General features: G+C 44.6%; 1 protein-coding gene across 1 annotated transcript; it reads right to left on the bottom strand.

Moving 5' to 3' along the window:
• Positions 1 to 5,406: 5,406 nt before the first annotated feature.
• Positions 5,407 to 12,101, bottom strand: LOC109765694 (E3 ubiquitin-protein ligase IPI1). The gene is made up of 6 exons (XM_020324480.4): positions 11,599 to 12,101; positions 9,876 to 10,045; positions 8,928 to 8,986; positions 8,090 to 8,118; positions 7,606 to 8,008; positions 5,407 to 6,116 (listed from the first exon to the last, which is right to left on the bottom strand). Exons 1-6 carry the CDS (start codon positions 11,768 to 11,770, stop codon positions 5,645 to 5,647), a joined length of 1,305 nt encoding a protein of 434 aa, XP_020180069.1. The 5' UTR covers positions 11,771 to 12,101; the 3' UTR covers positions 5,407 to 5,644.
• Positions 12,102 to 13,920: the final 1,819 nt, after the last annotated feature.

Raw genomic sequence — 13,920 nt, 5'->3', positions numbered from 1 at the left:
CCGAGCTCAACTAGGCCGTGTCCGATCATCACGTGAGACGGACTAGTCAAGATCGGTGAACATCTCCATGTTGATCGTATCTTCTATACGACTCATGCTCGACCTTTCGGTCCTCCGTGTTCCGAGGCCATGTCTGTACATGCTAGGCTCGTCAAGTCAACCTAAGTGTATTGCGTGTGTTCCGAGGCCATGTCTGTACATGCTAGGCTCGTCAACACCCGTTGTATGCGAACGTAAGAATCTATCACACCCGATCATCACGTGGTGCTTCGAAACGACGAACCTTCGCAACGGTGCACAGTTAGGGTGAACACTTTCTTGAAATTATTATAAGGGATCATCCTACTTGCTACCGTCGTTCTAAGCAAATAAGATGCAAAAACATGATAAACATCACATGCAATCAAATAGTGACATGATATGGCCAATATCATCATGCTCCTTTGATCTCCATCTTCGGGGCACCATGATCATCTTCGTCACCGGCATGACACCATGATCTCCATCATCATGATCTCCATCATTGTGTCTTCATGAAGTTGTCACGCCAACGATTACTTCTACTTCTATGGCTAACCGTTTAGCAACAAAGTAAAGTAAATTACATGGCGTTATTCAATGACACGCAGGTCATGCAAAATAATAAAGACAACTCCTATGGCTCCTGCCGGTTGTCATACTCATCGACATGCAAGTCGTGATTCCTATTACAAGAATATGATCAATCTCATACATCACATATATCATTCATCACATCTTCTGGCCATATCATATCACATATATCACTTGCTGCAAAAACAAGTTAGACGTCCTCTAATTGTTGTTGCAAGTTTTTACGTGGTTTGTAGGTTTCTAGCAAGAACGATTTCTTACCTACGTATGACCACAACGTGATTTGCCAATTTCTATTTACCCTTCATAAGGACCCTTTTCATCGAATCCGTTCCGACTAAAGTAGGAGAGACAGACACCCGCTAGCCACCTTATGCAACTAGTGCATGTCAGTCGGTGGAACCTGTCTCACGTAAGCGTACGTGTAAGGTCGGTCCGGGCCGCTTCATCCTACAATGCCGCCGAAACAAGAAACGACTAGTAGCGGCAAGAAGAATTGGCAACATCAACGCCCACAACTTCTTTGTGTTCTACTCGTGCATAGTAACTACGCATAGGCCTGGCTCATGATGCCACTGTTGGGAATCGTAGCATAATTTAAAATTTTCCTACGCTCACCAAGATGCATCTATAGAGTCTACTAGCAACGAGGGGAAAGGAGTGCATCTACATACCCTTGTAGATCGCGAGCGGAAGCGTTCCAATGAACGTGGATGACGGAGTCGTACTCGCCGTGATCCAAATCACCGATGACCGAGTGCCGAACGTACGGCACCTCCGCGTTCAACACACGTACGGTGCAGCGACGTCTCCTCCTTCTTGATCCAGCAAGGGGGGAAGGAGAGGTTGATGGAGATCCAACAGCACGACGGCGTGGTGGTGGATGTAGCGGGTCTCCGGCAGGGCTTCGCCGAGCTTCTGCGAGAGAGAGAGAGGTGTTGCAGGGGAGGAGGGAGGCGCCCAAGGCTTAGATGTTGCTGCCCTCCCTTCTCCCCACTATATATAGGGCCAAGGGAGAGGGGGGGCGCAGCCTTGCCCCTTCCTTCAAGGAAGGGTGCGGCCAGGGGGGAGTCCTTCCCCCTCAAGGCACCTCGGAGGTGCCTTCCCCTTTTAGGACTCTCCCTTCTTTCTTATCTCTTGCGCATGGGCCTCTTGGGGCTGGTGCCCTTGGCCCATATAGGCCAAGGCGCACCCCTTACAGCCCATGTGGCCCCCCGGGGCTGGTGGACCCCCTTGGTGGACCCCCGGACCCCTTTCGGCACTCCCGGTACAATACCGATAAAGCGCGAAACTTTTCCGGCGACCAAAATAAGACTTCCCATATATAAATCTTTACCTCCGGACCATTCCGGAACCTCTCGTGACGTCCGGGATCTCATCCGGGACTCCGAACAACTTTCGGGTTTCCGCATACATATATCTCTACAACCCTAGCGTCACCGGACCTTAAGTGTGTAGACCCTACGGGTTCGGGAGACATGCAGACATGACCGAGACGCCTCTCCGGTCAATAACCAACAGCGGGATCTGGATACCCATGTTGGCTCCCACATGTTCCACGATGATATCATCGGATGAACCACGGTGTCGAGGATTCAATCAATCCGTATGCAATTCCCTTTGTCAATCGGTATGTTACTTGCCCGAGATTCGATCGTCGGTATCCCAATACCTTGTTCAATCTCGTTACCGGCAAGTCTCTTTACTCGTACCGCAATGCATGATCCCGTGACCAACGCCTTGGTCACATTGAGCTCATTATGATGATGCATTACCGAGTGGGCCCAGAGATACCTCTCCGTTTACACGAAGTGACAAATCCCAGTCTCGATCCGTGCCAACCCAACAGACACTTTCGGAGATACCCGTAATGCACCTTTATAGTCACCCAGTTACGTTGTGACGTTTGGCACACCCAAAGCACTCCTACGGTATCCGGGAGTTGCACGATCTCCTGGTCTAAGGAAAAGATACTTGACATTGGAAAAGCTCTAGCAAACGAAACTACACGATCTTTTATGCTATGCTTAAGTTGGGTCTTGTCCATCACATCATTCTCCTAATGATGTGATCCCGTTATCAGTGACATCCTATGTCCATAGTCAGGAAACCATGACTATCTGTTGATCAACGAGCTAGTCAACTAGAGGCTTACTAGGGACAGGTTGTGGTCTATGTATTCACACATGTATTACGATTTCCGGACAATACAATTATAGCATGAATAATAGACTATTATCATGAACACAGAAATATAATAATAACCATTTATTATTGCCTCTAGGGCATATTTCCAACAGCAAATCCACCGAAAACAAACCGAATCTCACAAGATCCATCGGAGACACACACTCCGATAATGTTAAACGTATCGCCGGGGCAGGGCAAAGCAGAGAGAACATTACTTCATCTTCAAGAAGCCATCGCCGTCTCGCCTTCCTAAACTGGATATAAACCCTAACGAAACTCGAAAAAACACCTAAAAGAGTAGGATCCCTCCTGTTGGCAATGGTCGAGATCCAACGCACTTTCATGGACATAAGGCCACAGTAGGCAAGGAAAATCGGCGATGGCGCCGACGGAAGGCAGGAAAACCCTAGTCGCCTTGGGAGCCTCTCGTGGAGGAGGAAAATGATTGGACAACTCTGATGTAGATGTTGATCACCTAAGGGGTTCCTTGATAGAGAACACTAGTGGAAAAATACTTGTATTACTCACGTAGAAACACTACAATCATTCTTATAAAGTTGTACCACAGCATCATTTCCTGAAGCAAGCCATACTATAATGTGGCCGCTGGTTCTACTATAATACGAGAATTTGGTTGTTCCATGAGTTGTATGATCTCACGAACAATGAAGGTATACTGAGATCTGTCCATATCTTCCTTCCTCAATAGATCAATGGCCTCCAAGCAATCGGGCTCAATAACAAAACGAAGATCACTCCATTGCAAGGCAAGCAAGAAACCTCCCTTAATTTATTTTTTTGTGGTTTTTGAAATTATTCGATGTTGCCCTACCTTTTTCTTGTTCTCATACTAAAAAAACAAGGATATGAAATATGTTTGTCATCTTCAGTTCTATAGGACTAAAGAACATTTTTTTTACTGCCACAACAACATATCAATTTTTCATTCGCAAAAAAAATATGATTTTTCAAATGTTTTTGAGTCCTGAAACTTCATCATGGTGCAAATGAATATTTAGAACAGAAAAGGTCTATGAATTGCAATTCTACAAATCAAACAACCATAGATGAAAAAAGTGTGAAGTTTCCTTTTTCACCTTTTTATACTGCTAGGTAAATAATAGAGAATTTCTTTTTTTTAGAGCAGCACGCAAAAGCCATCTTATATCTGATATTTATCATCGAAAATAGTAGCGGGAGAACAAGACGCAAAACAACTTGTAAAGAAATTACACCGAAAATCATATTGATCATCTTCTTCCTTCACTTGTCCGTCATTTTGCCAGACTGAACAGATAGTAAGGGATAGGGACACATGCAAACGTCCTCGCCATACAAGGCTTTAAAGACCACAATAACCTCTGGCCGCTAACAACAAGATCTAGTAGTTGTTGAAAAAAAATAGTTGGGGCAGCACCCCATATAGCGCGGGCTTGAAATCATCCACCATCAATCCTTGCATTGAAAAAAAAAAACAGATGATATGTCAAAAAACTTAAATCACCATCACCGTGAATGCTCTTGCAAGCCTCTACAATTTATTTGAAATAGTTTTAAATCAAAGGAACCCTCCATTTTATAGTATTCTCTTTGAAACATTGCTGACTTTATTAGCAACGCAAGAACAACTAAGGGAGTGGTTTCTTAGCTCTTGTAGGTCCTATTTCCCGTAGGTTTGGTTCTCTAGCAGCATCCACAGATGATGATGGCGATGATGCGTTAGAATAAGGTCTCCCCATCCTTTTCCTACCTCGAGAATGTCTGATCCAGCACAGACGAAGGGCCTGTGAGGGTAGGTATTGCCAAACTTGTTGGCTCTCTTCAGATATTGACAATTTGTGTGTCAGTCGGAAGAAGCAATTGACCGTCTCGTGGTTTGACGGCTTCGATCCCTTCTTTCAAGTTGTTTTGTGTTGCGCGGAAATGTTTTCTTGACTGTTACTAGATCTTATTTCTGGCGACGACTAGTTATTGCATATGGGACATTTGCACATGTTTCTTTTCTTAATTGCTGGTTCAACATATTTTTTAGACTGCGACATACAATCAAATGAGGAAGACCCACCAGTATGATTTTTTATATAACTTTTTTTTGGTAGTTTTTGGTCTCATTGTCTTTCCAGTTGTACCGTCTATTATTATCATTCATAATTATATAATCATTTTATTCCAATTGTGGCCATTGATAATTAAATATAATCGTTTTATTCCCCAGAAAAAAATATAATCATTTTATTTCAATCTATTCACATGGCACTGATTGCTTCAATCGGAGCGCCTATGATCGAGCCCTAAAATCACTGGCGTGCAGGACGGACAAAAGGCTTGCGGAGTTGAGCAATGATGCTCATCTCATAAGCACATTCCTTTCTACATGGTAGAAAAAATAACGATTCTCTATTCTTCGGTGATCGTCCAGGCATTTCTATTGCGTGACCTGAAAAGCACGTAAAGTGCAATGCATTTCTACACGATTGTGCTAAACCCACGTCGTGACAAGTAGAATATGCAGTTAAGAAAGTAATGTGGCACGGCGACCATATGCAGACCGATTAGTATTCAACCATCAACCAAAAAAGCAGATAGGAAATCACAACAAAGGGCGAAACTTCAAATATCCCAGTTTGATTTTCAAATATGTACGAGACGGAATTCACATTAACCAAACCAAAACGTTTTCCCTCCGGGTTATTTCCTGTTTCTCCCTCGCAGAATTCCCCGGAAGTTTAGCGCGCAAACCCGGTTTAATTCCATACAGATGGGTTTTCCCCCATCTTTTCTTACAAGCAACTCCGGTTCCAAATGTGAAGTTTTAACTTAGGTTGCCTCCGCAGGGGGCTGGCTACATCCGAGGAGAGTGCATTTGTCGATACGATGAGCCCTCGGGCGATCTATTCTCGGGCGACGACCTGCCGAGGCCGATCCACTGCCCAAAGAGTCTCCTTGGTGCAGGTGCGGGTGTGGATTCTGATGCGCCGTGGGACTGCTGTGAGCTCCACCAGCTCGTCTCGCAGTCGACCGGCATCAATGGGTACGGCGCGAAGCGATCGCGCTCCCAGGCATAGAATCGGCTTCCTCCAGCTTCATCGGTATCCATTGAACTATGGCCAGATGAACCCGGTGGGAATAGGCAAAATGTTGGGTTCTCCGGTTGAGGTGGTGGAGGGGCAGGTCGCATGCCTCCTGATCTATGAGCTCCAGCAAAAAGGCTGGATGATGAACTCTGAGTGTACTGTTCGTTGATGTTGCCATGTGCCCTCATGAACTGAGGTACCAGAGGAGGAACATTAGGAGCTCTAGATCTAGAGCCAGATCTGAAAAGAAAAAAGAAATCATCACGCATTGATATTCATGCATCACAAGCTGCATCATACTGCAATAATTCCTGCTATAACAAAATAGTTTAATTCTCAAGGGATACTTAGGAAAATGTTATTGTTTGTAAATGGTCTTAGCCTTAGACTAGTCTAGTTTCAGACTTCCAGACTACCTGACTCATATTACGCCATAGCATGTGCAACCAACATAGCATAACTTCGAAAACCTCAGGAGATTTGGATAAAGCTGACATGGTAGAGGAAACAATGCAACAGCATCAAATGTACTCCCTCCGTCCCATAATATAAGAGCGTTTTTTACACTAGTGTAGTGTCAAAAACACTCTTATATTATGGGACGGAGGGAGTAGGTCACAGTAAATGCACATGTCACAGCATCCTTTTTAGGGTAATACTAGCATAACACCCGTGCATTGCTACGGAACTACAGAATAATTGAAGTTGTATTGGATTAGCAGTATGCAACAACCAATGGACTTGCAACACTGCAAAGAAAAACTCAAGCAAGCACGCAACATTGCACCTGCGTAACTGCACAGACATGGCAGCACTGACATTACTTATAAAATGCTTTCCCATTCAAAACATGAGCGAGGTAGTGGTTTTGTTGGTTTGATTGTGTGGTTTGAGGCTCCCCAACTGCATTATTTTTTAGTGCTTCATTTATAAATAAAAAAATCAAACCGGAGGGCTCTGGTGGGTTCTAATGGATGAGGAAGATTGGACTGGAGTGGGGAGTGAAGTCACTGCCACCACCACCAACTCCAATTTATAATAAGATAGTAGAGTGCTTCCAACCAACAACTTTTGGTTGTTAAGTTTAGATGACGTTACAATAAGCATACTGCCTCTGTTCCTAAATGGATGGTGTTTTAGAAAGCATGCAGTCAGACCTCTCAATCTTTGACATCTGATTAACAAAAAACTAGTTCTATTGATTAGGTGCAAATGGTACCATTAGATTCACCATGAAGAACTGTTTTGCAGTGTAAAAGAATTGATCCCCTATTTACATATTTATACAGAAGTAATGGTCGAAGTAATGTTTGAAACTATTCAAGTTCAGAAACATCATCTGTTTTAGCGAGTTAATATTTTGATAAAAGCACAAATGCAATATATTTTTAAGTGTCTTTTCAGTTATCAAAGCAAGGCCATACGGGCATCAACAGTACTGTAGTCTCTTATGTTACCCCTAATAAAACATCAAATCTCGAGAGAACATGATGCATATCACATCTCAAGACAAAATGATTCCACGGAGCACTTTTCAGTTTTCTGTTTCATTGTCTCATATATGTCATTGTGCCTAAGTTATCCATATTCCCAAGCTATCTCATGCATGAAATACAGCTCCATTCTCCATCACCAAAAACACTAGATGGCAACGCTAGAGACAGACAACATCACAGTATGGACATGCCCTAATAGTATGTCATGAGAGCAGAAATAGACAAGAGGTTACCCATTACTGAAGTACGATGGAGAAACAACAGATCCTCGACGTTGGCTATCACCATCCACCCTTGCAGCCCTCATTGATCCAAAAGGGACCCCTGGCTGCTCCGTCACCCCGTTATTGCTGTTGGATTGCACATAGGAATGGGGCAGATGCGCCCAATGGTTATGATGGAAGTCAGTGGGTTGCACCGTTTGCAAGGGCCTACCATCTGATGGGCCAGCCAGGTGATTCCAGTGATCATGATAAGCGGAACCATCCATAGTTCTCTCAGGGACATGGGAGCTTGATGATGATGCCAGCGATGGAAGAGGATGCAAGTATGCCACATATGGGCAAGGATGTGCCCCTGGTGCAGCAGATACAGATAGATTCTCCGGAAACACATGCTGTCCCATAAAGTCATGAACTGCATGAAATATATCCAGACATGTTTAGACCTCAACATAACTTAAACTTACAAATAGATGTCATTTGAATAAGAACTTACAAGTAACTGGGGGTGGTGATTCTCCTTCCCTGGCAGGAGAGGGTAAAACATTTAGCAACATAAGAGAATAATAACATAACTTTCCAATATGCTGAAAACTTTAATATAAATATGACATAACCATGATCTCTGAAACTACATCGTACAGAACAAGTGTGATACAGCAACAGATATCCATTCAATGCGGTATATGTTGACTGACTGATACTGGCATTGAGAGATGACAGGAATGACTGTTCCCAATATTGTCAACCATTAGAGTGGCCGGTGCTTTGGCTAAAATTATGTCTGCTGTAGATAGACTGTATCACTATGTCAGTATGGTTTGTAAACTATTACATGCACTATGCACGTCAGAAGATCCATGTATACTCAGCCACTATGAAGATTGCCAATAACCTCATGCAGAATGACAGGGTTAAGCCTATCCAGAGTTGCACATTGTTAGTCCCTTCATCGCAAAAGGATAAACTGACAAAGGTATTCATCTGATTTTATCGGATCACTTTAATAGATTGTAGAGTAGACACAACAGAGTTCTAAGTTACCATTTTCATCTTAGTCTCCAAACAGTAAACGGACAAGTGTAACATTAGCCAGTATAAATACAACATCTAGTGAAAATAAATAACAGGAACTAGCTATGGCCCCACATTTTTCTACATGAGCAAGATACGATAGGTGAAATATTTGAGCTACTAGACCTGTGCTACAAATTTACAGGACAAAAGTAAGACCTTTATATAAAAGCTATCTGTCCAACCATGGATGCATGGAAACTAACTCTGTGGAGAGTTATTATACGATCAAAAATGATAATTTGGAGTATAGAACATACTCAAAGAATGATGGAAGCTGTGCTAAGCGACCAAATGGACACCAATGAAAACGAAATGGCTGCAGATTCAAGATATATATTTGTCAGAATGGGCATGCAGGAATAAATGCAAAGATATAATGAACAAGTAACTACCTTCTCGTCAGGAAAAAAAAGTACGGAAGTTAAAATAAGACAGCAAACAAACAATCAAGAATAAAAGAACTCAGATGATTTACAAATAGGCTGCACAACTGTTTCGGAAAAATACAATAATGACGCATAGACATGCAGGGAAGTTGAATAAGCAGAAAGAACATAGGTCACAGGTCTACACTGGTTTCGCTCATGGGAGCTTGATGATTAAGATGAATAAACAGTAAACTAAGATGTCTGGACACAAGATGAACCACCTTGAAAGGAGACAAAAGAATATTTTTCTATGATGTTAAACTAAGACAGGGTCAAAATTGGGGCATAAGAACGTTGCTCTGTAAGTGCACGACTAAGGCATGGTCTCGGCAATATTGTATCAAAGTCATAATAGCATGGTATTGTATCAAATTCATGATAGCATGATAACTCTGGTTACGGAATTCACCAGCGACCTATCAGATCAGTGTTAAAAGACTTTGGTGGTGAAGAAACCCACAAGGCAATCAAATGTTTCCAGCAAAAATATGTACGAGCTAAAGCTTGTGTTATTAGAGGAATAGAAGGCATAGCAAATTTTGCAAAAATGGCAAGTATCTACAAAACAAATGGTCAAATAATCAAGCATGGTCAAGTGTCAACCATTTGAGTGCAGACAAACTGAATATTGCTAGGTAAACAGAACATAACTAAAATTTCGAACACAAGAAAATTGTGTTGCAAACAATGAACATTGCCGGCTAGAAAAAAATACAGATCACTACTTCAACAACGATTTCATAATATTCAACAAATCAAATTCACATGGTCACGTACCATCTCAGAGTAACTAACATCATAAAGGTCCTCTTCATGAGCCCACTCATCCATGTTAATATCATGTGAGGGGCGGGAACCATTTGCATACAGCCAATTCCCTTTCTCAATTTTGCGGCAGTTCGGGCATTGCATAACTCCTTTGGCATTGAATGCCGATCCAATGCAATCTGAAAACATTGACACTCAGAGATTAAATAATTTGCAGTCCAAACAAATGGCATCCATAACATGCCCCTCCATGTTTAACTGACATGTGGGTCCAGGGCCCTGATGTCAATGAGACATGGAAATGATTTTTTTTCCTTTGAATAAACCAAAGAACAACAAACAGTATAATTAAGGAGCACTGCTTTAAGGTTGGTTAAAGCATAGTACAGTATCATGACGAGAACAGAATAAGTAGTATTGCATTAAACCATGTAGTTGCACTTCTGCACCCCAAAGGGCCACCATAACCATATCCCCTTGCACAAAACTGCTTCTCAGAGTCTAATCTTACCTTACATACTTCACACTGTTGGAGTTAACCATGTTGTCTAAGTGTTCTGTCATGTTTCATTGTGATGCATGGCACTGTTACCATATAGAGGCAGGGTGGTGGTCAACTAAGTTCTTGTTAGTTGCATGTGTGGCCTCGTGGCCCAGAATCAGATCAGTAAAGAGCAAAGTGTGCGCATTGCTGGCGAATCAGCAGACATTAGTCGAGTGCATATATGCACATGTTGCTAGAATTAGTCATGACTCATGTGTTAAATAAACCCGTAATTAGTGCATGCAGTGGAGATGTGGCCTGACTGTATGTGTTAGTGTCAGGCTACATCTTATATGCATGCAATGTGTTCGAGTTATATGGCCTTTGAGTGAGAAGAGGCTGTGCTAGTGCTGAAACTATGCAGGAGTGAAGTAAGTGAAGAGCCATGCTCAGATCAAGTAGTTGTGGACTCAATTGTGTGCTGTTTCCTTAAAAAAAAAGGAGTTGCAACCATTTGTAATTGTTGCGTGAGATGATAAATCCATTACGGTATCATACTGAGATCAACATTCACAATAAATCCATTACAGTATCATAGTATGCTAGTGATGATATATGTGTGCTTCCTCGGTTAAGTTAACATTCACAATAAATCCATTACAGTATCATACTGAGATCAACAGCCAACCCAGACTGCTTGATGAAACCACCAGGTTCACTACTACTGAAGTTTTGAGTATCGTCTTTAAGGCCCTCTAGGTTTTAACTTTAATTTTAGCAATTTCGTGGTAATGTATAAATCTCATCAAGATCAGCCTCCAAAGTCCACACTTCCAACAAAATTTAATGACAGCTGGCTGAAAAGCCCAGAAATTTCCAGAAAAGGGAGCACATTTTACATCAAATTCTTGTTGAATCTAGACAAATCAACCTTATTCCGCCGGAATAACAAAGAGGCTAGGTTAATCGAGACACAATTACCAAATCCAGTCCCCCAAACTGCAATTTCCTATCGAGCCTGAGTAAGATAACGCAACATAGGCTCCCAAAACCTACCGCACCGGGATACTGGAACTTCGTCTGAGGTCAGAACAGCGTGAAATGATCGCAATTCAGCCAAATACCCACAAATAAATATCATTCCGAAGCTCCTTCACATCAGAATCGCCGGCCCAGTCATAATCCCAAAAATAGCATCGCATAATTCAGTGCAATAACGCATCAACAGATCGGACCATAGCCCCTTACCGAGGTGGAACTCGTGGCCGCACTGCAGCCTCGCCATGGACCTCTCCGCGCTGGCGGCAACGACCGCGTCAAGGCAGATCGAGCACGACACCGCCGCCTTCTCCTCCTTCCCGCCAGAGCCCTCCTCCGCCTCGAGGGGCTCCTCCTCCCTCGGCTCCGCCCCGGCCCCCATCCCCCCCGTGCTCCTCCTCACCCGTCCACCAACCAGTTCTTGGCCGGATCCCACCAAATCCTCGGCGATAGAGGGCTCCAAACGGCCGGCCCGGCGAGGGCGAGACTGTCACGGCGCCGGAATCGACTCCCCGCGCCTCGGGGATCGCACGCGCGCTCTCCTCGGGTTCCTCGCGCCCTGTCCAATCGCGAGGGATGCCTCCTCCTCCGTCCCCTTCCTCTCTCTTCTCTATCTCCTCGCCTCCACGAGAAATTAGAAAGAAAGAAACTCTGGGGGAAAACAGAAGAGAGGAGGGGAATAAAAATGGCTGTTTTGGGATGAAAGCCCTCCCGGAGTATGGTATTTGCACTTGTCCGCTTAGTAGGTGGTTCACGCTTCACTGTAGCCGCTTTAGAAGGATTTTTTTCTAAAAGAATATTTTAATTCTACTCTAAAATTTCAGCAATGACGTAGTACGTACCCATCCTATCGTCTACAGCATGAACGATTAGGAGATGGGCAATGCTAGCCGCCGATCGACCGGTCAGAATATCAAATCGGTGACCCTCGGAGCCGCGTGATCAAAGTCGCATGAAGATGCAACTCCGTCGTTTCTCGAGTGTCACCCATGGAGCGAGAAAATCTTGTGTGTCTCTTTCCAAGGCTCGCGCATGGAATAGCTAGCCGCTGACATGCTCCTCCATTGACAGCCATGACTGTCGCACCCTGTCTCAACAGCACCATTTTCCTGCTTCTAGCACGGCTGACAGCAGAGCGCCCGCTGGCGTTGCTCCTTCATCCACGGCCAAGATTGTCCACCGAGGGCCCATGGTTGCTCACCGTCTCAACAGCGCCCCACGACCTCGCAGCACGTTGGCTCGACGCAGTTGCTGTCGCGGCTCTAGTGTCACCGGTTGCAACCCCTGTTACCGATTCCAACTCCTCGCATGATGGGTCGCATCATTTTGTAGGCACCGATGCAGCTCCACACGTCACTGGTCCCAGCTCTCGATGTGCATGGTTGTAGCACTGCCGATGACGGGCGGCAGCATCCTGCAGGCACAAATGTGACTTCGTGTGTCACCAGTTCCAGTTCCCAGCTTACACATCCGTAGCACTGTCGACGGCGAGGCGCAGCATCCTGTCGACACCGATGTAACTCTGCGTGTGACTTGTTCTAGCTCCTGGCATGCACGGTTCCATCTCCCAACGTACACGGTTGTAACACCACCAGCGTACACGGTTCCAGCACATCCTTGTAGTAACATCGTCGTCGGTCGGTTCCAGAATGCGGTGACCATGGTCGCAGCATCGCCGAGAGCCTGTTCCATCATGTGGTTGTAACGTCTCGGCCAAGCCCATCGATTCACCCATAGATTCCGGGCCATTGCGTTTGGGATCTAGACTGGCCCCACATACCACCACTAGTCTTTCATGCGCACTTTGTCCTCACCCCGTGCGCACTCGAGATCAACTTCTCAGTCGATCATCCATCCTCAAATTGCTACAGGCCAAGCACGTTTTACTTTGAGATTCCTTTTGGATGGGCTCCCGAAGAAGAAGGTGCATCTTGTTTACATGAGTAGTCTATCATTCCTATTAAGTTAGGATGTCATATGCACCCCTCCCTCCCTCAAAGGAACCGATGTCCTTGTCGGACCAACAAAACGTTTCCTCTTGACACACGTATGTGCACGCCAGTGCTAGCATCCACATGTGCCCCATGTATGCATCACCTACGTGCACACGCCCGTGTAACCGTGAGGGTTGGATCTTATACCAATTATAACGCCCCGGTCAAACCCATCGGTTCCTGGTAGTTGCGCATGGGTAGACTGGCCCCACATACCAACACTAGTCTTTCCAGCGCACTTTATTCTCACTCGTGTGCATCCGGGATCAACTTCCCAGTCGGTGACCCATCCTCAAATTGCTCCAAGCCAAGCACGCTTAACTTTGAGATTTCTTTTGGACGGGCTCTTTGCAAAAAAGGCGCCTTTATATGAATAGTTTATCGTTCCTATTAAGTCGGGATGTCATAGTGGTCCTCTGCCATGATGCTCGACCACGGTTGTAGCATGGCGACCTCATTGCATATGGTTCCCTCCTAGCAGTTGTCATGGCCGGTGGCAGCAGCGGGTGCTTTGGCGGTAGCTTTGTAGCCACGCCCA

The sequence above is a fragment of the Aegilops tauschii genome, chromosome 1 (assembly GCF_002575655.3).
Source record: "Aegilops tauschii subsp. strangulata cultivar AL8/78 chromosome 1, Aet v6.0, whole genome shotgun sequence".
Lineage (NCBI taxonomy): Eukaryota > Viridiplantae > Streptophyta > Magnoliopsida > Poales > Poaceae > Aegilops > Aegilops tauschii.
This window is presented reverse-complemented; position numbering and strand designations above follow the sequence as displayed.